The sequence below is a fragment of the Sinocyclocheilus anshuiensis genome, unplaced genomic scaffold (genome assembly GCF_001515605.1).
Source record: "Sinocyclocheilus anshuiensis isolate Anshui unplaced genomic scaffold, SAMN03320099.WGS_v1.1 scaffold194, whole genome shotgun sequence".
NCBI classification, from domain to species: Eukaryota; Metazoa; Chordata; class Actinopteri; order Cypriniformes; family Cyprinidae; genus Sinocyclocheilus; species Sinocyclocheilus anshuiensis.
The window spans coordinates 1,365,224-1,390,540 of NW_015546074.1; the positions used below are offsets into that span (position 1 = coordinate 1,365,224).

At 37.4% G+C, this 25,317-nt stretch overlaps 2 protein-coding genes across 3 annotated transcripts in view; both read left to right on the top strand.

Moving 5' to 3' along the window:
* Positions 1–6,286, top strand: part of LOC107699825 (probable asparagine--tRNA ligase, mitochondrial) — an 8,598-nt gene extending 2,312 nt beyond the window's left edge. Inside the window, exons 4-16 of one of the 2 annotated variants that reach the window (XM_016501218.1) lie at positions 136–256; positions 360–500; positions 1,237–1,317; positions 1,467–1,570; positions 2,129–2,261; positions 2,408–2,506; positions 2,628–2,665; positions 3,250–3,316; positions 3,992–4,129; positions 4,368–4,465; positions 5,373–5,399; positions 5,692–5,811; positions 5,919–6,286. In XM_016501218.1, coding sequence (XP_016356704.1) covers positions 136–256; positions 360–500; positions 1,237–1,317; positions 1,467–1,570; positions 2,129–2,261; positions 2,408–2,506; positions 2,628–2,665; positions 3,250–3,316; positions 3,992–4,129; positions 4,368–4,465; positions 5,373–5,399; positions 5,692–5,811; positions 5,919–6,018 — 1,267 coding nt within the window. In that variant the 3' untranslated portion in view covers positions 6,019–6,286. Of the gene's footprint in view, positions 1–135; positions 257–359; positions 501–1,236; positions 1,318–1,466; positions 1,571–2,128; positions 2,262–2,407; positions 2,507–2,627; positions 2,666–3,249; positions 3,317–3,991; positions 4,130–4,367; positions 4,466–5,372; positions 5,400–5,691 lie in introns of both variants that reach the window. The other variant, XM_016501219.1, reaches the window with a different exon arrangement.
* A 4,697-nt stretch (positions 6,287–10,983) lies between these two features.
* Positions 10,984–25,317, top strand: part of LOC107699826 (GRB2-associated-binding protein 2-like) — an 89,356-nt gene continuing 75,022 nt past the window's right edge. The window contains exon 1 of the mRNA XM_016501220.1: positions 10,984–11,450. Within this exon, the coding sequence (XP_016356706.1) occupies positions 11,379–11,450 (72 nt within the window). The 5' untranslated portion in view covers positions 10,984–11,378. The remainder of the gene's footprint in view (positions 11,451–25,317) is intronic.

Below are 25,317 nucleotides of genomic sequence, written 5' to 3' on the forward strand. Positions count from 1 at the left end.
TGTGTGAATCTGAGGGAACTGATTTCATGCATCCACTAAAAATCAAAGAAAAAATTGTTTTGTTTTTATTTGTTTAAATACTCTTTAGGGCCTCTGTAGATGAATAGTTTTGATTTATCCTCCCTTCTTGTCAAGAGACCTCACATTTGGCTGTGCTGTTGACATCACTGGCACCTTAGAGAAGAGCATAAATAAGAGACAAAATGTGGAGTTACATGCTCAGCATATTAAAGTGGTTGGTGAATGCAATCCTGTGGTGAGTCTTTACTTTGAAAATGAATCAGTCAGAGAAAATAGATAAAGTGATTTATATAAAAAAAAGTCTGACTTAATATATTGACAGAGTATGTCTGCTCTAGGACTTTCCTTTCAAGATCAAGGAGCGTCATTCTCTGGAGTATGTCAGGCAGTTTCCTCACCTCAGATGCCGAACAAATGCCTTCAGCTCTTTGCTCAGGATACGCAGTGAGGCTACAACCGCTATCCAGTCATTCTTCAGGGTGAAAAGTTATAATTTACACATTACTGTTCAAAAGTTTGGCATCAGTAAGATTTAATGTTTTTGAAAGAAATCTCTTATGCTCACCAAGGCTGCGTTTATTTGATCAAAAATAAAGTAAGAACAGTAATATTGTGAAATATTTATGCAATTTAAAAATAACTGTTTTATATTTTAATATATTTTAATAAGTAGCTTATTCCTGTAAAGGAGAGCATCATTACTCCAGTCTTCAGTGCCACATGAATCCTTCAGAAATCATTCTAATATGCTGATTTGCTGCTAAAGAAACAATTCTTATCAATGTTAAAACAGTTCTGCTGCTTATTATTTATGTGGAAACCATGATGCTTTTTTTCAGGATTCTTTGTTGAACAGAAAGTTCAAAACAACAGCATTTATTTGAAATAATTAATGTAATTTAATAATTAACAATGTATTTATACATTTTTACAAAATTTATAAAAAAGAATATAAATGTATTTATAAATGTTATATATTTATATATTTTTTATACAGTTTGTAATATTATAAATGTTTATTTATAAAAAATCTTACTGGCCCAAAACTTTTGAATAGTAGTAAAAAAATATTTGAATGTATTTTCATTCTTTAATTCTTATATTACTTGTATAATTTGCATAATGTGCAAATGAATAACAAATTATAATTATGAAACAAAAATTCTCACATGGCTTGTATTTCCTTTTGAGTGAATGTGTTAATTGTTGTTACAGGATAACGGTTATGTGCAGATACACACACCAGTAATCACCTCAAATGACTGTGAGGGAGCTGGAGAACTCTTCCAAGTTGAGGTACGGTCAGATTTATTATGTATTTCTTAGTTGAAGGGTGAAATGTGAGATATAGCAACAAGCAAAATGATATTATTTCAAAATATGGTACATGGATACTTTTGGTTCTTCCTTAAAACAATGAAAACTTTTCTTTGTGCTCTCTGAAGCCTGCAGGTCATAAAAATGACTCAGACGATCCAAACCCACATTTCTTCTCTGTGCCGGCTTACCTAACAGTGTCAGCACAACTGCACCTGGAGGTGATGGCAGGGTAAAGAGTTTAGACACAACTAGTCATGTTCTTGATCTTAGCTCTATTTTATTATTAGGGCTGTGAATTTATTAGGAAGTTTATTTGTTATATAACACAATTGAATAGCAATATTAGCTGAGAAAAGCCCCCAAATGAAAGTAATTTGAAAAGCATTACTTTATTGTGGCAGAGGAAACCATTGAATAGAAATTTTTTAAATTAAAAATTCATTAAAACTTAATTATAATGCTAAAAACACAGAAAATCAAGATTAACTGAAATCATTGCTTTTCCCCCGCAATAACTATTATTTATTTAAAACCATTCAGAATCAGATTCTCGAAGCTTATAGAGTCAAATGAATCGTGTTTTTAATTTACCAATTTATCAATAATAATAATGCTCCCAGTGTCTGTTTAAAAAGTTTAAAAACCTTTATAATTATTGTGTTGGTCAAGGGTTTGAGATCCACTAGATTAGACATTACAAAATGTATAACGAGCTGAGTATTCATTAGCTGAAGTTGAATGCTAAACTGTTTTGTGATTGCTCAGCATCTGCTGTTGTCCGTTGTAGGGCTTTTTCAGCAGTGTACACATTCGGCCCCACGTTCAGAGCGGAGAACTCTCAAAGCAGGAGACACTTGGCAGAGTTTTACATGGTAGAGGCAGAGATTGCCTTCACTGAGTCACTCGACGACCTTATGAAGGTGCAAAACTCATTCCTTCCCACTCAGTGAATTACATGCACTAAAGACTCTATCAAGCAACAGATGATGGTTTTAAGGTGGATTTGAAAGTGTGTACATGTCATAATGCATCATTTTCATTTTAAAGCTTGTTTCTCATTCTCCAGGTAATGGAGGACTTATTCAAGGCTGCCACGGAGCATGTGCTGTCCTGTTGTGCAGAGGATGTAGAGTTATTTCACAAATACATTGCACCAGGAAACAGGGTATGACACACAATGCTATTGCTCTTTATGCTTTATAAGTGCCTTATAAGAGCATTGAGAGTTTCTCCGGTATAATGCATGTAATACACTGATCATGTTTATCTTATTTGAACATTCCCAGGATCAAGTGGATCTCATGTTGAAAAGAAAATTTAATGTGTAAGTATTATATTTCAGTTGAAGTCTTTTTACTTCTTAAAGGGGTCATATGATGCGATTTCAAGTTTTCCTTTCTCTTTGGAGTGTTACAAGCTGTTAGTGCATAGATGGATCCCTAAAGTTGCAAAGACTAAAGTCTCAAACCCAAAGAGATATTCTTTATAAAAGTTAAGACTGATCCACGCCCTCCTAAAACGGCTCGTTTAAACACGCCCCCACATGTCTACGTCACGATGTGGGAAGATTTGCATAACGCCGCCCAAATGTTCACGCAAAGAAAAATTTTCATATTTAAAGAATTTGCCACTGACGATTCAAACGTGAGTTTTGAGACATATTTCTTTACACCAAATACACAAAATAATGTTCTTTTTAGCAACATCATATGACCCCTTTAAAAAAGGCCTTGAGCTTGAGAAAGACACTACTTTTTTTCTTCTACAAAATTGTCTGAATAAAGTAATACTTCTCTCAAACAGTATCAATCTTATAATTGCTTAATTTGAATTTTTGAGTATCTCATCTCTTTAAACCTTGCATTTGTATTGCACGCTTCTAAATTGAGTTATATTTGTTTTCTACAGCATTTCTTACACTGAGGCCATAGACATTCTAAAGAGCAGTTCACAGAACTTTACATTCAGTACTGAGGCAAGTAAAGTACAGCATATGTTTGTTTTAAATAGTTACTATTCATAATATAAGAGATACTTTAAGAAATGCACATTAAATAACAATGATGTCCACTAGCATTCAGAAGTTTGGTGTCAGTAAGAAATGACTACTTTTATCCAGCAAGGATGCGTTAAATTGATCAAAAGTGACTGTAAAGACAATGTTACAACATTTTTTTCAAATAAATGTTGTTCATTTTAACTTTTTATCAAAGAATCCTGAAACAAACATATCACAGTTTGCATAAAATATTAAGCAGCACAAAATGTTTTCAACCTTGATAAAAGTAAGAAATGTTTTTTGAGCAGATTTGTGAAGGATCATGTGACACTGAAGACTGGAGTAATGATGTTGGAAATTCAGCTTTGCCATCACAGGAATAAACTACATTTTGAAATATATAAAAATAAAAAACAGTTATTTTTTATTGGAATAATATTTCAACATATTACTGGCTTTACCGTATTTTTGTTTTAAAAAAAAAACAGCCTGGATGAGCACAAGAGAGTCATCAATGCTGCATTAACATTAAAACATTAAAAACCTTACTGACTCAAACTTTTTAATGGTAGTCAGTGTATATTTTAGTTTGAGAAGATCTTTTTTTAATATGATCTGTTCTCACTTTCTTTGACATATGCTTTACATTAGTGGGGCTGTGATCTTCAGACAGAACATGAGAAGTTCCTAGTGAAACATTGTGGAAATGTCCCAGTGTTTGTCATTAACTATCCCTACGAGTTAAAGCCTTTCTATGCCCGAGACAACCAGGACCAGCCCAACCACACTGTAAGAATGAGCTCTTACTATCAGTCTTTTCTACATGTGGTCGTGCCATGAGTTCCACTTAAGGATTTTTCATCAGTCATTTCATCAATCAGTGTGAAATATGTTTATATTATGTTTAAAGCCTTGAGTAAATGATCAAATGTGGTAAAGATGTCATGGCATGTCTTTTTGAATTCAGCATGTCAGTGAGGCCTAATTCTTTTCACATTTAGTCATTCCTGATTATTTTTTTGGACAGGCAGCTGCTGTAGACCTCTTGGTGCCTGGAGTGGGGGAGCTTTGTGGTGGATCCCTGAGAGAGGAGAGACTAGAACTTCTGAGTCAACGACTAGCACGGTAAGAATTAGAAAAGAGTCCCTTTTCACATAGTAATAAAAATAATATATGCTGCAATTACTTAAGACATGGATAAACTTCCGTTCAAACGTTTGTCGTCAGGAAAGTTTTGAAAGTCTCTTAAAGGGGTCATATGATGCGATTTTCAAGTTTTCCTTTCTCTTTGCCAAGACTGCATTTATTTAATCCAAAATGCTGTAAAATATATATATATATATGTATGTATATATGTGTATATTACTACAGTCTTCAGTGTCACATGATCCTTCAGAAATAATGTTAATATGTTGATTTGGTGTTCGAAAACAAAACAAACAAAAAATAATAATTTCTTCTTATTATCAATATTGAAAACAGTTATGCTGCTTAATATTTTTGTGGAAACTGATACATTTTTTGCAAGATTCTTTGGAAAAAAGAAAAAAAAAACTGACACCAAACTTTCACAGTATAAATCAGGGGTCTCCAGACTCGGTCCTGGAGGGCCAGTGTCCTGCAGAGTTTAGCTCCAACCCCAATTAAACACACCTGAAGCAGTTATTCAAGGTCTTACTAGGAATACTAGGAACTTCCAGGCAAGTTGGAGCTAAACTCTGCAGGACAGTGGCCCTCCAGGACCGAGTTTGGACACCCCTGTTGTAAATAAAACATCAAGTGCTAAAAGTTCCTTTTTATTCGCACTGATTTGTAATGAGAAAAAAAAGAAGCTTATTTTAGTATTTTTAGGCTACAATGTATATATTCTGTATGTTAGAATGTGAACGTGTTCTTTTAATTATCAAAATTCTGTACACAAATACGGCACCAAAAATGGAATGTAATGCTTTCCAAATGTATTACATGTTAACAGATGTATTACTAAGTACTAATCACTTGCATCTCCTGCATGTTTTCCCTCTTTTCACAGGGCTGGTTTGGAGGACACACATGCATGGTAGGTTTCTAAAAACACTAAAAACTTTTGCAGCCCATCCGCATTTTTATTCCAGACTTAAGGGGCATTTACACGACAATGTTTTGGGGGCCTGAAAACGCAAACTTTTGAAAACAATACCATTATCGTCTCTGTAAACTACAAAAACATGCATTTGTGAAAACAGTGACGTCACGTGCATGCGTATTACATGTTCGCACAGGGGTCAGTCGTCTGTACATGAAAAACTTCTGTTTTTATTACATTGTTGTCGTCTGTACATACCCTTAGAGAGCATCTTTGTGATTGACAGGTATCTGCAGCTGAGAGAGTTTGGCTCAGTCCCCCATGGTGGGTTTGGGATGGGCTTTGAGAGGTACCTGCAGTGCATTCTGGGACTCCACAATATTAAAGATGTGATTCCATTTGCAAGGTTCTCACACTCCTGCCTGCTTTGAAACAGTGTTCTAAAGTGACAACAAAAAAAAAAACTTGAATGTTTGAATGTGCTTTATTTTTTACTTTTGTCGATACCGTTAGACAGTGGTTCACAAAACCTGTTCCTGGAGCCACCCAACACTGCACATTTGGAATGTCTTTTATATGTGACACCCATTTGAGGTCTTTGAGTCTCTACTGAGCTGATGATCTGAATCAGGTGTGTTTGATTAGGAAAACATACAAAATTAGCAATATTGATGAAGTTCTAGAAACAGGTTTTGCATTTTCATGAAACGTATTCATCTTCTCTGTCATAGATGGGAGCAGATATTAGTTAACAGCCTACCTGAGAAAAAAAGAAAAGAAAACAAAAAGTAGTCATTTGTTTTTATTTTTTTATTTTTGACCAATATCATCAATCACATTTAACATCATCAAAATAAAACCATTCTCTTTGATCTTGTGATGCAGAACAGTTGTTTTTTAATTTAATTATGTTTTAATAATGTCCGCTGTTTCATTCTGTGAATATAAAATGTAAAATCTAGAAGTTTTAGTTGAGTAAGTGCACTTTTAACACATATGGTAACTTTTTTTGACTAAATAGTAGATCTCTGTGAAGGCTCTGGCTGGAAGCTCTGCGGCCGTTCAGACAAAGTAATCAATTCTTAAATTATTTACAAAAGTACATCAATTTGCCTGGCAGACAAAAAAGATGCCGTGACTGGTCTTACACCTAGAACAAAACACAGAAATTAGCTTATTGTTAAATTCATTATTAGAACAGGTGACATTTTCAAAATACACCTTAATTATTTTCTTAGTACCTAAAACCAGTCGTGGTGAACAGTCCTGTCCAGATCAAGCCGACGCTCTGGCTTTTGCTGCAGAAGGGAGCAGATCAAATGGCAGCATTCTGTGCAGAAAGATGGGAGAGACGTCTGATTATTACCATAAACTACATCCGCTCTAATCGTTATTCTAAGCTGAAAGATCTTCAGGTCTGAAAAACAGGATAAATTCCTGCATTTTCCATATGGCCTTCTCCTATAAAGCCTATGAAGTTTTGTATTAGAATTGTACTTGTGGAGAAGAACTCACCTTCTGTCAAGCCAGGTTTGGACCAGGTGTTCATGTTGGTCCTGTAGAAGTCGAAACTATCTGGAAAGTATCCACACAGCATTCTGAACAAGAGGATCCCCAGAGACCAGACTGTCGCTGGCTTTCCATGGAACTCACCCTTCAGTATGTACTCGGGAGGGCAGTACATAACTGTGCCTAGAGGAAAGAATTTGTCTGACATGTTAGTCATTACCACCGCATGTCTCCTTAGCTTCAAGTATTGAGTTAACTGATTCACAAGAGTTTGTAGAGATAATACACACCATAGAATCTTGTGTAGGCATATTCCGTCAGGAGACTGCCGCATCCAAATTCAATTAGTTTGACTTTGAGGTTCTCCAAGTTGATGTCGCCATGGTATACTCCACGGCGACAACATGCACGCGCGGCTAGCGTTGCCCCCACATGATGAGCCGTGCTAACTTCTCGTCAATGCTGCCTCCATTGCGTTCCACAAAGCAGAAAACATCCATGCAGTGGGAGAAACGCTGGACGACCATGACGTATTAGTTCTGCTGGTCCTGCCAGTCCAGCAGCTTAATAATGTTTATCACTGGGCCTTCATTGACCAGGATTGTCAGGGCGACTTTTTTTGGAAGGGGCTTGGCATGATCAGGCTGGAAGTAAGAAATATGTTATGATGTAGAATGGGAATTTAACTCAGTCTTAGGCAAGTTTGTCTGTCAAACATTAAGTCCATCCGCCAAACGAGTCGCCTTATAGAGCTCCGGAGGTTGACGTCACGCACTCTAAACTCCACCATTTTGGCAGGCAATCAGGAGAGCGCTAGAGCATTCGTATCGACAGTTGTACAACAGTAATTTAAAACCAGACTATTTAGACCTTATAAACCTTACTATTTCAATATGGTGGACAACTGCTGTGCGCCATGATGCCAGAACAGGCAGGGGAAAGCTAGGGTTGCCAACCGTCCCGTATTAGCCGGGACGTCCCATATTGGGTTTAAATTATGTGTCCCGTACATGACTTCCCTTGGCCCTTCTTCTTCCCACCTCACGCAGTATTCGTTAAGTAAAAAAGAAAATCCTGAACATAACTGTTTGAGGAAGGCTTCAGAATCCTCTGCTGGCTGGTCGCTCCCGCTTCACAATTAAGCGGTGCTCGCGCTACTGCCAATTCCGTCCATGTTTTGACTTCGGTAAATCAGTTTTGGCAAATACAAACTACGTGATTATTTTTCATGAGTCCAACATCCCGCCGTGCAAGAAAACATGCAATCTACCCGAGACGTGATCAATAAGGGAAACCGTCTTTTATTGCAAAATAGAGAAGAAACATTTTACATTTAAGTAAGCTTCTTAACCTTGTAGTCTTTCTTTTATATATATGTAGGCTTTTAAAGAGTCTCCGGAGTAATGTTAGGAGGGAAAGTTGATGAGGTAGTTGTAGATATCAGGATACTGCAGGTCAGGAAATCTATCCGTTCCTTTATTGATAGGCTACACGTTAAAAGCACCAAGGGGGGCATTATAGGGATCTGTTATGCTTAATCTATGTAAATTTTGCTATGTACAGGTCTATGTCTTTTGAATTAAAGTACGCAGTGAACTCTGTTGCCTTGAAACTCATGGTGGCGCCATTCATTTCATATTCACTCCCAGCTGTCCCTGCCTGCCAGCATTGTGGTGTAAACAGAATGGGTCACGTGACGTCCGGAGCTCTATAGACGGCACCAAATCCACCTTGTCCCAGCTTACTGCCGATTGCATATCGCCAGCAAATGTTGTCTGTTAAAAGATGAATCGATGAAGACAATGATTTGTGGTACTGCTTCGCAGATATTGTAAGGTGTGTGTGTTATGTTTGGGATTGTGCCAGTAAACTCACCCTCAGGTCTCAAGTCCACTTCATTGCTGTCCAACTCTATCATCAGAGGAGGCATTTTACCTGCTCTCAGACTGACTGGAGTGGCGTGGACATGAGTTTGGAGGTCTTCCTGCACCAGAGGCTCAGCAGCAAGAAGGACTTGAAGAACACCGGTGGGAAGTTCCTCGTAATCAATAACCTCTACAGATCTGGAGATGGGCTGTAGACTTTTGATCTAAAGAGGAGAATACCAGCACAAGACGTTAGCTAGTAGTCAATAACTGGTCAAGAATGATTAATAAATAAATAAAATAAAAATTCATCTTTCGTGGCGACAGAATTACACTAATTGTTCACTTATTAAGATGTTCACCTATTAATAAAGTGCAAAGTATAATTGTGATTTGCTCTTGAATTTTGAATTTATTAGAAGAGAAGCTAAAAAGTTTTACAACCGTATGGGATAGGAGGGTTCCCGTATAGATGCCCATATTTAGGTGTGAATAATAAAGTGACTTTTTCATGTAAAGAGCTCCAGAATATTCATTAAGAGTTCAAACTTCTCATAAGATAGTTGTGCCATTTACCGTCGGTACTTCTCTCGGATGTTTCCGTCTCAGTGCCTTGTCCTTCATCTCACCCTGACCTGGGGTCCGTTCTTCTTACCTCGCTTAATACATATGAGATGATTTGAAAGATGCCAGATCTTCTAATCGTGATAACTGATCTTTGGCTAATTTGGTTCTTCAAACGAATTGGCGGATCTGATTCAAATATCTGGATTAAGTTGTCTTACTGCGAGTTCTCGTGTTCCCCGTAAAGGGCTGATGTATCGATACTCGAAACCACAACGGTTAGTGTATCTTTTGGTCATTTGATTTTTTTATTTAATATTGAAAGTAGAAATGAGAAAACGGCTCCTTTTTTGTTTTGTTTTTTCTTTTTTTGTGAAAAACGAGAATTCGGCTTAATTTTTCGTTTTTCATTCAGGGGTAGAAAAATGAATAAACAGCTTGAATATTTGATTTCTACACGTGGGCGGGAATTAAACGCCCCTTTCTGCTGATTGGTCAGCCGAAGATCAAACTGCCGTCATCAGTTCTTCTGCAGTTCCGCGCAGCAGAATAATAGCCCTCTGCTGTTGCAGTTGTAGGGATTCTTAACCCGTTTTATTGCAACTACATTTAATCTTTTTGTCATCAAACAACCAGACTAATGAATGGCTCGACACAATCTGTACTGTGGCAGAGCCTGGGCTTTCTTCTGTGTAGATATAAATTCTATGCTTTGCATCAGCTGGGCATGCCAGGGTATGATATGACAGCTGTCATAGCCTACTCTGGTCCCCCAGTAAGTTTGTTTGTTTAATTAAGTAATTAATTAATTCGTTTCAAAATAAATATTTTAAACGCTAATACAAAAAGGAAAGAATAATGCTTTGATTTGGGTATATAATAGGCCTAGCCTATAATGTTCACACAAGAACTATCATTCTGACTGACAACAGGAGAACAACAGAGCTATTAAAATACTTACTCTTCTGAGTTTTATAATGAAGTCTTTTGTTTTATTAAAATTAAAAATGATTGACAAGCTCCTGCGCACTCGCACACAGGAATGCAACACAAGATCATGCCAAATCGTCATATACCCTACAGTATTCCTTCAGAACGTTTGGAATATACGCCACGAGATGCATATGATTATTTTACAACAGATTTGCATCCGCTTAAAGAATAAAAAGTGAAAGTCACCATTGTCTGCCATTAAATGGGTAAGTGCAAGCAGGACATGTTGTGTGTGTGTGTGTGTTTCAAAAAAAGAAGGTAGGCCTGATAAGCCTTTAGAACAAGAGTAGTTACCCTAATATAAAATAATATATAAATCCTAGTGTTTGAGCGTTCAAGCTAAACACCTTTTAACCCAATAAGAACGTAACATCTGAAGTGCGTGTATAGTTGATCGTGCATTACATAAATTCGTCCACTAGGTGGTGTGTTTCTCTAATTAATGCGCTCGGTAAAGTTACGGCTGGTGGTTCTAATTCTGGGAAATCACTCAGTGCTTTCTGCTGGGGCTCATTTTATAACATGGGGCATTAGACTACCCCTTAAAGTAAATATTATTATCTGAGAAATGCTTACAAACTTTATGTAGGCTTAAAAGAGGGCCTAAGTGTGTAATCTAGCAGATACACTAACTGTGTGGAGTCGGTGTCGGCGCGGTGAACTCCACGCTTGTGGTTCATTGTCTTCGTTCATCCCTATAGTGAGAGAGTCCCGTCCCTTCAATTCAGTGGGCGTGGTGTGTGTGTGTGTGTGTGTGTGTGTAAGTGAGTGAGTGGGAAAACAAACAGCAGACAACCAACAGTACTTCCTACATCTGCGTACAGCTCGAGCGTTTCTTCCCCTCACCTCGCGTCAAGCGTCTCTCCTGCGTGTAGCAGTGTTTACACTGTCCTGCTGAGCTCAGAGGACGCGTCCCATCATCACAGCGCTGCAGTTTTACATCCACACCACAGCTCCACGCGCGTTCAGCATAGATGGACCCGCATCATCTGAGGACTTCAGAGTGATATTACTGTTGTGATTGTGTTTTTCCTTTTGTAAAATGAGCGGAGGGGAAATCATCTGTCAGGGATGGTTGAGAAAGTCGCCACCAGAGAAGAAGCTGCGGAGATATGTAAGTGTTGCATGTTCTTCTATGTTAGAATATTGTGCTTTATATACAGTAACAGTGATGCAGAAAGCTGTGCATAACTTTTTTAACCAACTATCTGATAGGAATCTATTCATCCTTCTTGAAAGAAAATTAAAATGCAGGTGAATATTAGTTTATAAGTCAACAAGATGCGCTTCACTGTGGTTTCAATGACAGTTTTGTTGGGGGGAAAATAAATTTTTTTAATTAAAAACAACTTGAACCAGCCTAAGATGCTTTGCTGGTCATAGTTGGCAGTGCTCGCATGTGTTTAGCTGGTCAGCCAGATAGCAGGTGCCCAAAACCAGCAAACAGACCAGCCTGACTAGGCTGGGAAACCAGCTAAGGCCAGCAAAACTCTAAGCTGTTTTTTTTTTCAGCAGATAATATGATATTTAGAGAGCAGGGTGTCTGATTACTGTTATATATATATTTTTTTATAAATAGTGTACATAAAGATGAACCTGTACAAACCTAATGATAGCAATTGAGATGTACACTAAAATGAACTGAAGTGCATCTGACTGAAATTGTTTTTAATGCAGATCATCATGTCAGTGTCTACACAGCAGGGCGGCATATATAATGCTGATTTATACATTACACAAATTAAAGGTGCAGTTTGTATGTTTGCTAATGGTACATGTTTTACACATAAAGAAATTAACAGCATTTCTGAGAAATTGATCAGTCTTCTAAAAAAAAAACAAGGCTTCTATATCGAGTGGGTCAGCCACTCGTGGGTGATGCCATGTTGAAATCACATGACCTGTCATGTCATGCGATTGACCGAATGTTTATTCTGTATACTGTTTTCAGTCAGTACTCTAGTTCGTAGCATAAGCATACAATGAGTTGTTTAGCATAAAACAAAAAGGTATAAAACAGAAGTATGGCATGAAACTGGGGTGCTTATTAAACAAAGCAATCGCTAAACAGACAAAACTTCATGCATCCAGACCAGTAGGTGTCAGTATAAAAACACTCTAGGGCGAATTAGATCCAGCAAGCTGAACGTAAACAAAAACTTACTTTTAATGATGACAGTGAGGCACAACATTGCTGAAATCAAACAAGTACTTATTGTACACAATATTTTTTTTTTTATTAATCGGCCTGAGTATATTTATCTATGTCTTTATTGTTGTTCTAGCCTTAGCAGGTGCTGTCTGTTTTGCACTACATCTCATGTAAAACAGAAAAAAACTTTGACTAGTTCATGTACTGTCATAAGAGCACACAAATCTGCGTTTATTATTTGGGATGACCACCAATAATACCTGCTTTATAATAAGATTATGAGTATTATAATCTGGACTTAATTGAACTAAAGAAGCTGTGCACAATGGGGTTTGAAGACACCACAGAGACACCGTCTGTCCCCTAATTCTGTTTTGGACAGCTGTCTATGCAACTGTTCCTATTAAAAGTGCACAAACTGTTTGCTGTCCCTCTTTCATCTGATATTAGCTTGCTCGTAGCCAGTTGCTGCATTATTGTAAACTGTAGACCACCGTTGGACATGTGGAGTCCTCACATCCTTTTCTTTGGTGGCTGAGCATTGGAGACTGTTGCTTTCCTGTTTGTCAAAGCAGATAATGTGTCCTGCAGAAAAGCTGGGAAGGCCTTCGGTCCTAGATCTCATTAATACAGCTGTCTCATGTCTATCTACAGTGTTGCATTACAGGACTTCTCCATCCTCCTATTTAATTTTGCCATGATGTCATCTCACTCTCCCGCTCTCTCGTTCTCCTTCCTTCTTTCTCGGTTTCATCGGGAGAGCCCGTATCTGTATGTCCTCAGATGCACACATGCTAGGTCATTTCCTCATTGTCTTCAACATAAAGCAGCCCAGTCTTATGTGGAACTGCACAGGAACTGCTCATGTCAAAATAAGTGGGCAGCTGGGGCTGGGAAGAGGAAAAGCAGACACATGTTTACCTTATAAGTGAAGGTCAATACTCCTTGAATCAAAAAACTGAGTTAAAGGAGTAGTTTGCTCAAAAATGCAACATAGGCTCATTGGAAAAACACGCCGGCTACATTTTTGTGAAACTCCAAAAACGTTCCTGTTGTATCCATGCATTTCACCGCAGTACCTAAATGAAATGAACACTAGAGGAAGTAAAACACCAACAACTGTTATGATCTGAAAACACTTAGTGCATGATTCGTAAACTAATAAATTGTGGCATTTGCATCACATAACCAGCTCCATATGTATTGCTTTTCTAACATAGTAAACTTGCTCAGTGGCGCACCTGGTATTGCGTTGCACTTGCAACACGGAGTGCTCTGGTATGAGTCCTGTGAAACACAAGACATGATAAAAGAACTCAAAGACTTGTAGAAGCAAGCTAAAATGGCATGGTTGCTTAAGCAAATGTGTTTTTGTCTGACGTTTGCTTTTGTTAAACCGTCAATTTACTGTAGGTGGTACGTTTTTATTTTTAAACGTGATAGAGCATATCATTCAGCATATATAGTGGCTTTTAGCGCCACTCACCAGATGGTTTATTTCCGAACTGCCATGATAGTAACAACAACCAGCGTTATAAAATGTTGCCAGGTTTACGTTAATCTGTTTTAAATAAAACTGAACGCAGTTTTAGTGTCACTCACTATTTCACCTTGTAAGTGTTATGTCATTTTGCATAATATCACTTTGCACAAATATCACCACAGGCACGTCTTTGCAATGAGCCTGGGTTGCAAAAATGAAAATTCTGTCATTATGTTTTCACACTTGTTTCATTTTAAACCTGTGTGTTGCTATATGGAATGTTTTATGGTGCTTAATTGGTGTTTTTTTTGTCTGTTTGGAGCTGTTGTTTGGAGCTGTTGTTATGCATATCAAGACTTGCATAACAATTAAAAAAATATTTAATATTTTTGTATTCAATGGAAAAATAACAGCAAACTTAGTTTGGTACAGCATGACGGTTAGTAAATAATGACAGAATTGTCACTTTTTGGCCAAACGATTCCTTTAGTCCACAAGCTGTACGTTGTGATCTTGAGGTCTTGCATCCAAAAATCCACATAACAAAAGGCCAAAAAAGCCAGGTATGGACATTCAGCAGGCATTCTCAAATCAGCTGGACAGGGAAAAGCCTGTGCCAAAGGGACAAATTGTCCCATCTAAAAAATTCCTTCTGAATAAACAGGCTGGCACTGGACAATGACAGCCATTAAGGGCACTGAATTGCTGTCATCTGACATTACTGACATCCTAATGCATTCCTCTTGTAAGGTGTTTTTGGGAGAAAAAGAACTGGACAGTTTGGGCTGGTTAAGGATTGATTGGTCTTTTCACATGTTTTTGGATTAGTGAAGAGTTCAACTCACATTTAGTTTGTCGTTGACCTACAAGTGTTTCAGGTTCCTTTGAAGTTTGAGAGTGAATGCCAAAGCAAATACTTAGAAGGGGAATTTGACTAATGCATGCTCAGTAGTGATTGTGAGACTTTAGTGAATGTATTATGGATGGATTAGTACTTCCTTATTCTGTTCATATAAAGTGTTCATTCTACAAACTTGTTTATTTAGTTTCTCTCAAATTTCAAATAAATATTTAAGTAATAATTACTGTTTCAGAGTTAAAAAAAAAAAAATGCTTTCAGTTCAGGTGTCCTTAAAGTGGAACAGGTAAATACACGCTTTAGAAGGTATCTCCTTAACATCAGTCCTCTCATGTAAATAGTATGCAAATACTCATGCCAAACACTCTGGGCAGTTACAGCCTAGTAGCAACAGTTGAAACGTAGTAAGTTTGCTGATGCTTTTTATGACCTTCTGGGAGAGTAGTCTATGTTTGCCTTAATGTTTTTTTTAATTATATTTTCCTGTGGTTCTTCATTTAATTATGTCATTCTTTATAGAAGTATGTATTTGCAGTAAAAGTATGACTGAGATAAAGATATCTCTGTTTATATATCTGATGCATTAGAGAGAGCATGAAAGCAAATGAGTAAATGAACACGCATCTGCAGCAATATCAGTCTCAGGCCCCCACTTGTTTTATCAGATGGAACATTCCGTATTTTATGGTGTTAAATAGCCTCCTAATTCATGATGGTAATGCAGGAGAAAACAGATTCTCATGGGGGGAAAAAAACAAAAACAACTGTATATTGAATCTCATGACAACATGTCCAGGTCATACTTAACTACAAAACTGAGGGAAAAAAAATATATATATATTTTGAAAAATAGAACAAGAAAAACGCACAGACACATTTTAGGACCATTTAGGTTGTTTGCATTGTGAAATTATTTTCAAGACAATTACATTACATTTAGCAGACGCTTTTATACAAATATGACAAATGAGGACAATAAAAGCAGTCAAAACTAACAAAAGAGCAACAATATATAAGTGGAATTGATAAGTCTCGGTTAGCCTAACGCAGTACACGTAGCAAGGTGTGTATGGGGTCAAATAAAGGTGGAACAGATGTGTTTTTAGTCGTTTCAATTAAGCAAATTTTTTGCATTACTGCAATGTGTCAGGATGTAGTCATTGTTTTTTTATTAAATATTATAATATACGTAAAATACTGTGATACCATAGTTTTTTATTGAAGGAAATGTATATTTTGTTATATTTTTTAATTTATTATATTTATTTTCATTTATTCAGGAAATCAATACTACCAATTATATATAAATTAATAATTAAAACATTTGATCAATTAAAATAAAATAAATAAACATTATTATAAAACACCTTTTAATATAAAAAAAAAAAAATCTATATGGAAATTAGAAAAAAAAAATTCCTAATATAAACTTTAGGGTTAAATTAGACGAGTGATATTCACCCAATTCTGTCAATAAGATTGTCCTACTTGTATGTCAAACCTGTGAAGCTGTGCCAAAAGCTGTGTCACTACTGACTGCAATAAAACTGGAGGTCGGAAATTGACAATTTTGGCATTTCCCACCACAGCTTCTCATTTCCTTTTCCTACAACTGCCATTGGCTTCCTCTGTGTCGCCTCGATTTGAATCTGTTGATCGTTTGTAGGCATTAAAAGTGCCTGAGCAGAAAGAGGTGAGAATAGCTCAACTGTGCTTGTGTAACATGAGCGTTCGGCAGCTAGAGCAATAGTTGGTACCACCCACTCTCCTGGTCCTGATCTGACATCACCTCCCAAACATGTCTGTTTGCATAATCCACTACATTCCTGTGTGATCATATCGGGGGAAGGTGACTGCAGGGTGTTCTCTCACATGTCCTCCCTACACTGTGTTGTCATCTGGAAAGTGTACTTCACGTGCTGGGTGGGGGTCAGTGAGTTTCCAGAGCAGGCGCACAGACAGACTCCGAGTCACCGTGTCAGCTGCCGACCATGCTGTTGTTTTGCAGAGGGGCGCTGGGAAGTCCTTGCCCTCCGAGGTTAGCTCTGAACACCTCCCAGTTCCTGCTTTGACAGGCAAACCAACGCTCAAACAGATATTCTCCTTGTTTCACATCATCTGACACACATCGGATTTGCTCTCGATTCCGAAATTGCAAACAGCTGGATGTCCTTTGAGTGCTGGGAGATGCTCAGCGAAATGTGTCCATTCAGGTTGAGTTAATGAGTCTGTGTAGATTACTATTCAATGCCTGAGAGTTCAGCAATAGTCACGACTAGTGGTGCTTCCTGAGATTTGAAGAAACCCATCACCTCGGGTTCGGTACAACTCCGCTTAATCGACAGCACTTGAGGCATAATGTTGATCAGCACAAAAATGTATTTCCACATGTGCCTCTTTTTCTTCAAAAAAAAAAAATCTGGGTTGCAGTGAGACACTTACAATGGAAGTGAATGGGACCAATACACATTGTATTGCCACAAGACATAAATATTAGTGTTAACATGATTATAATGAGTGGGGGAAATACTTATTACCCTTTTCTGTGTAAAGTTATATGAAATATTTCAAATGATAAGATGCAGATTTCACATCCTCCAAAAATTGGCCCATTTACTTCCACTGTAAGTGTCTTACAGTAACCTTGATTTTTGCATTTTTTGTAAAACGAGCATGTTGAAATATTATTTTACTCACTGTTTCAGTGATATAGCCACAAGACAGTGTTAACGTGATTTTAGTGTGAAAAAATAATTTGCCTTTTCTGTGTAACCCTTGTGCTGTGCTGTTCCCTGTCACAACTTGTTTTCTTTTAGTTAGCACAGGTTTTGTATTTGTTTTAGAAACTGATTGATTGTAGTCCTAAATGATCAGTTTTAGTCCAATGCCATAACATTAAAAGAAAATCAGGGTCAAAATGACTGGAACACAACATGAAGGTTAAAGTTATAGCCAATGTAAAACATTTGAAACCATGAGAACATAACATTGTGAAAAAAAAGATGATTTAAAGAGCTTTACAGCTCAAATAATATGCATGTTTTCACAGAAGAATTACTGTAAGCTATAAAGCTTCACATTTCACATCCTACAAAAATTCCCATTCGCTTCCATTGTGTCACACCATAACCATAACGAGGAACAAACAATTTTGTATAATTCAATGTATAGCCACAAAACATGAACGTTGAGGAGAGATCAAAATCATTTTGGGGGTTAATCAACTTTATGCCACAAATGCTGTGAATGTATCTTAACTTCTAACTATCTAAACTCTGCTGTGTAACTTATATCACAACCTGTTACCTCATCCATATCTACAAGTACTTACTGCAATATCATATTGTTCACCTGGTATGCAACAAAATGGGCGAAAACAGAAAACGACAGTGTGATTGTTTCCTGCTTAGTATGAGATATAAATTAGATCATTTATCCACAATGGGTTATGGCTTCCTTTATATGAGCCTTTTATTTGACACACTTTTTCTGACCTTTCTTTAGCCAGGAAATTATAGTCAAGATGGAGGATCTTTATATAGTAAATAGCCTGGCCTTCAGCATGTCCTGTGGAGCTACCTGTTTGTGTTGTAAGCTGAAAGCTCAATAGCAGCAGTAGCATGTTCCAGACTTCCTCTGGATGGCACCTACAGGAAATGTTCAGCCCGAGGTCTCATGAGGAGGGGAAACGAGTGGGACGTGTTTGGGGTTTCTTGTGACTTTTTTTTTTTTTAAGTGTTTTTTAGAGCGCTAAATCAAAGTGTGTTTTCATTATAGGAAATCAAAATCCACTGATAATGATCTTGTGACTCAAAAAAGTTTGAGTGCCTTTTATTAGTTTTTATTGTCAAGGTAGGTCTGCATATACATGCATACATACATGTATGTATGCATGTATATGCAGACCTACCTTGACAATAAAAACTAATAAAAGGCACTCAAACTTTTTTGATACAATATATACTGATTGATTGTGTGTGTGTGTGTGTGTGTGTGTGTGTGCAGTGGTGGACGAAGTACACAAATCAAGTACTTGAGTAAAAGTTGTGTATACACATAAACTTAAAGAAGTGTAACGCAAGTCAAAACCTCTACTGTGTCTTGCTGCCTGTTTTAGAAACTAATTTACAACTGGGTGACATTCATTTAAGTCTAAGGCATGTGTCTGTAGTCTTCCAAATTTGCAAAGTACGCTGACTAATTATGTAGCAGTAAGATGTACTGTTATTATCCTACAGCTTGAACAAATTGAAATAAAATTAATAAATAATAAACATTTATGCCATGTTTGTCCCATGAATGCTAAAACATAAATGGAATTATGGATGTGACAAAGTCTTTGAATTGTTTTGCAGATATTGTTGGGTAAATTATGCTGATATTATTTCTAATTTACTGCATTAGGACCTTCATACGTTTTAGGTTGGATATTTGCTTATGTGTTTTATTATTTATGAAGTTGCTTTGGAAAACGCCTCATTTTTGTCTAGTCATGCATTTTCACCATACCCTTATTTTATTTTATTTTATTATTTTATTTTATTTTATTTTATTTTATTTTATTTTATTTTATTTTCTTTTGTTTTGTTTTGTTTTGATTTTTTTGTAATGCACATAAGTATTTATTTCTTTTATATAAAGGCTTACAATATCAATAATTGTGTTATTTAATCTGCAGTATATTGTCCGGCCCTTCATAGAACGCAAAGCTTTTGGGATGCAAAATGATGATACCATATTGGTATTGATTGATTTCTGAAGTGACCCTGATAATCTCCCAATCACTTCCCAGAAAAATTGGTTTATTCAGATGGACACAAATTCACAATGTTCCCTGTGTCCTAATGCTCCAGTGCTCAAGGGCTTTGCTTTGTGGATCTCTATTAGTCGATTACACTCGGAGATGCTAAGCAGTATGGAAACTGATCATTAAAACATTCATCTGTTTTGACAGTTAAGGGCACCCGTACAGGTGATGTCATCATATTGAGGATGATGATTGGATGAGCTTCTGTGTGCGGCAGAAGACAGGGGTCACATGGCACACATTAAAAATGATGGGAGAGGGGCTGCATTGGCTTTGCTCCACGTCTACTTCAAGACATGGTTCCAGGACAAAGCCCTGTCTTCCTGAAGCTACTTATCACAGGCCTGCGTGAAATATTTCCCCTCAATGCAAATGACTTCAGCATGATGTAAGCTTCAAAAAGGTTGTTAGCACTAGGGAGGACTTGCGTTTGAAAGTGTTTGTCATAACAGTGGTTTGATTCTTAATGAGCAAGATAAACATGTTTTTCAAAACTGCTATTTTGAGTGTTTTCGCATGACGTTGCAGCGGCCATGTGCTGCAAATAAAAACTCCAGAATTTGTTTTTTCAAGTTATAACAAATTCTACAAGAATGTGATTGCTTTTTTCTCATAATTACATGAATTCTGACATGACATGTTACATTTTGTTTCATTGACTGATAACAGCAGTAGTCTTGGAAACCTTGTGCATTACACAAAAACAAACCAAACCAGTATGTCTTCATAAATGAGTATTCATGATTTTAAACATATTTGCCAAAAGTACAACTTAATTTCTTCAGGTGAACGGAAACAAAAGAAATGTAAAAGTTACTTAATGCAGCTTTAAAGGGTTAGACCCAAAAATGAAAATTCTGTCATTAATTGCTCACCCTCATGTCGTTTCAAACCCGTAAGACCTTCGTTCATCTTCGGAACACAAATTAAGATATTTTTGATGGAATCTGAGAGCTCTCTGACCCTGCATAGACAGCAACGCAACTGAAATGTTCCCAAGTCCAGAAACGTAGCAAGGAGATCGGTAAAATAATCCATGTGACATCAGTGGTTCATCCGCAATTATACGAAGCTACGAGAATACTTTTTGTGCACAAAAGAAAAAAACCCCGACTTTATTCAACAATTCGTCTCCTCTGCATCACCCTGTAGCGCCATTTTGGAGACTATCAGCTGGACTAAACAGCGTATGCTATTCTGTGTTAGCTGCATCACGCGGATATGTTGTTTTTATTCAAATCAAAGCGCAAACAATGTAGGAAACGGATCCGGCGTGACGCAGCTGACACAGAACAGCATACGCTGTTTAGTCCAGCTGATATTCTCCAAAATGGCGCTACAGGGTGATGCAGAGGAGACGAATTGTTGAATAAAGTCTACTTTTTTTTGCGCACAAAAAGTATTCTCGTAACTTCGTATAATTGCGGATGAAACACTGATGTCACATGGATTATTTTACCGATCTCCTTGCTACGTTTCTGGACTTGGGAACATTTCAGTTGCGTTGCTGTCTATGCAGGGTCAGAGAGCTCTCAGATTCCATCAAAAATATCTTAATTTGTGTTCCGAAGATGAACGAAGGTCTTACGGGTTTGAAATGACATGAGGGTGAGCAATTAATGACAGAATTTTCATTTTTGGGTCTAACCCTTTAAAACGTCTAATAAGTTGGCATTGTGCTCAGAGGTGATGTGTGTCGATGTAAAAACAAAGCACTGTATGATACTCTCCACTGATTCTGTTAAATCATTATCACCCTGCATTGTAATGCAGGAGCGGCCTGTTGCATTTCTCCGTGTGGATCAGTTCACACACTCCTGATGGACTGGTTAATCATTCTTGTTGTCTGTGAGCAGCCTGAATTTCCGACGTGTATATCTGCATCAAAAATCAAGCCAGAATGGCGTGTGAAGTTCTTCAAATGGTTGATGCTGTTAAGCCACTGCATAATGTATTTTGCTTGCACTAAACATGCAGTACATAACGCTTAATTTATGTCAGTTAATGCCACAAAATGTAGCTCTAAACAGTGACATTTATGAAAAATGTGAAGAAAATGTCAAATCTGAAAACAACACGTAAAAACGGACTGATATTTGAAAGAAGTGTTATACTATTTTACTTCCTTATACCACATATATGCTGCTGTTTGTCAGCTTTTTGAAGACTGTTTTGTTGAATATTAAATTCAAAGAATTAGAAGGCCAGGTGGAAAAAGAAAAATGCAGCAATTTGTTAATAGGCACTACTGTTCAAAAGTTTGGGGTTGATAAGATTTTATTTATTTTTTTCATATTTCTCATATTTTTCTCAAAAAAGTCTAATTTGCTCATCGAGGCTATATTTATTTGTTACAGTAAAAACAGTAATATTGCAATTTAAAATATCGTTTTTTTATTGAAACATATTTTAACATGTAATTTATTCCTGTAATGCAAAGCTGAATTTTAAGCAGTCATCAGTGTCACATGATCCTTCAGAAATCATTCTATTATGCTGATTTGCTGCTTAGGAAACATTATCAATGTTGAAAACAGCTATGCTGCTTAATATTTTTTGTGGAAACTGATACATTATTTTCAGTGTTCTATGATGAACAGAAATTTGATATAGAAATCTTGTAACATTTTAAATGTCTTTACTGTCACTTTTGATCAATTTAATGCTTCCCTGCTGAATAAAAATAAAACATAACATAACATATATATAAAAAAAACACACATACTACTAACCAAAACCTAAAAACTAGATTTTTACATTTTCTAAAGCCCTTAATTCCATGATTCTACAGTGCTCTGGGTGGTTGCTAGGGCATTGCTATAGTTGCTAAGGCATTCTGGCTGGTTATTTACTGGCTCAATTCTAAAATCTAAATTATAAGTGTGTAAAAAAGAGCCATGTGTATGGAACATAACCGTGATTTTGCCATCCATGAGTTTTGCATATTGTAAGCATCTTTCTTCAACTTTCAGTGCAAGGTGTGCTTGGTTGCAACATCTATTGCACAACATGCGGTTTAAACCAGCGTTTCCAGGTCAGCCTGGCTTGTTTATGTGTTGGCAGATGTGGCCCACTGTCTCAGTTTTTTACTGTTTTTTGACTTTATCATCAGGTTACATTAACGTACGATACAATCTGCCTCTGATAAAGTGAACCTGATAAACGAGAGAGACTTCAGACGGCTTATGTTGGATGCTCATTAGAACTCCCTATTAGAACACCGTCATGCTTTGAGTCAAACCCAACTGAAATGTGCCCTGCTGACTCTAGTTCAGCTTTCAAACACAAAAACAGCACAGATGGCAGAGAGCAGAGGAAGTGACACAAAGAGTTCTGATGAGACAGAATGCTTTGCTGTCACTCAACACTATCACATGGCTTTATGAATGGATCAGGGCCCGCATTCAACCCCAGCTTTAGAGTTTTAACTCCTTTTTCAGATACGAGTGGGTGTCAGCTAAATACGTTTGATTAGATCTAGCTATCAGCACCCAATGGCTTCATTCAGAGGTGATGCATGTGTCTTTTGCTTATCGGGGCTCAATGTTTGATAGGTTTGCTGGCGCTCTGCACCTGAGACTGTTGGCCAGATGAATGCAGAAGGTTGCAGTTGCAGCTCGGCTCATCAAGCAGAATAAGACTCTAATCAGCTTAATTGGTCCTCTGTCTTTAATCTGTCAGTCTTTTGCTCCATTTCTCGCTCCCTTTTTCCATCTGCACTTCCGTCCTTCCGCCCTCTTTGCAAGTGCTATGAAATTCTCTTCCAGTTAGTAAATGCAATCATTCCTCATTTGGTTTGCTCATCCCCAAAAGTCATGATGCAGTAGAGCCAGAATATTTTTATTCCAGTGGATTAAAATAAAGAACAATAAACCAAATTCACCAAAGCTAATTTGTTTGTGCAAAATCTTACATGGTACCATCCCCAAAAATTCATGACATTATGTAAACATCCTGCTTTCAATGAAAGATTCTGGCTACTTCTGCTTCCATTTCTAACAGGTGCATGAAATCAAGCTTACAGCTATACTGCAACCTCCTTAGACAAGCACTCAGACTAGAACGTGTTGAACCAAAGCTCTCAGTGACACCCAACATGCTGTTCTCATAGAATGCCACCTTTCCAACAAATCAGTTTGTCAAATTTCTGCTCTGCGAGACCTTCTGTGGTCTACCGCAAGTTCTGTTATTATGAAATGGAAATGTCTAGGAGCAACAGCTCAACCACAGGACTGTGCTGGAGCATGTTATGTGTAAAAACAAAACAAAAAATCACCTGTCCTCAGTTACAACACTCACTACTGAGTCCAAGACAGCAAATATCTGTTTACCATACATCATGAAGCCTAAGTTAGTTTTCCGGTTTTAGCTGGTCTCCCATCTTGTTCAGGTTGGTCTGTTTTGCTAGTTTTAGAGGGGTTTAGGGCACTTCATAATCTAGTTAGACTGGGAGATCAGCTGACTGACCAGCCAAAGACCAGCTTGGCCGGTCTGGGAGACCACCTAAGAATAACGAACCAAAAAACCAAAAGTCTAGTTTAAGCTGTTTTTTCCAGCAGGGCTCACATTACCATGTGTAATGCAAAGCATTATTGGGAGTGATGCAAAGCGTGCCTATGGACTCTAGGGAAGTGGAAACACATTCTCTGGGGCAGTGAATCACGCTTCCCCATCTTGTAGTCTGATGGATGAGTATTGGTTGGGTGAAAGCCAGGAGAATGCTACCTTTTTGAGTGCATAGTGCCGTCGGTTTGGGCTAGACCCCTTTATTCCAGTGGAGACAAATCTTAAAGTGCCCACATTATGCTTATTTAGTTTTGCACATATGCTCATTTTTGGGGCCTGCTAGAATACATTTACATGATTTAAAGTTCAAAACATATATACTGTACACTGTTTGCAGCACCTCTTTCACCCTCGGCCTTAAACGCTCTGCTTTAGTTCCTGTTTCTTTAAAGCCCGACTTTCTGAAATGTCTGCACTGATTGGTCAGCAGGCCCAGTCTGTTGTGATTGGTTAGCCGCTTAAGCCTAGTTCACACTACACGACATTAAACGTCGGCAGATCTCTTTGATGCATCGTTGAGTAGTTCACACATAAAGATTGCCAAGCGCTGATCACCTGCTGATTTTCCCCGATCACAGCCCGACCAGTCGGTGAGCTCGTTAACTTGCAAATCGGGCTTAAATCGGGCTTAAAATCCTGTAGTGTGAACTAGGCTTTAGTGTGTTGGAAATGTAACACCCAGTTCCATAATTGTGTTTTAGCTCCTGAGGCTTACTGTAAACAGTATTATATCTATGGTAACAATGGTGTTGTTATTGGAAGTCTATGAAGTTTTTTTGTCTCCTCAACACAATGAAATCACTTAGCCAACTGTTCATTGAGGGCAATGAAAATGTGTAACATCATGACATAGCTAAGTCAAGAAAATAATGGCAGGACTGCAGTTGAGGCATTTCAGGCAAGTGTTTTCTGTTGGAGAGATTGACTTCCTTTGGCATGAACTTGGTGCTTTGTAACTTTGCAGACCGTTTACATGTGCAAACAGTTATATTACAAATTAAAGTAAAGATAAAATCTAAAATAAGCATAATAGGTGCCATTTCAAGGGATTGTTCACCCAAACCCCCCACCCAAAAAAAAAAAAAAAAAATGAACCCAAAACGTCCAGTCCACA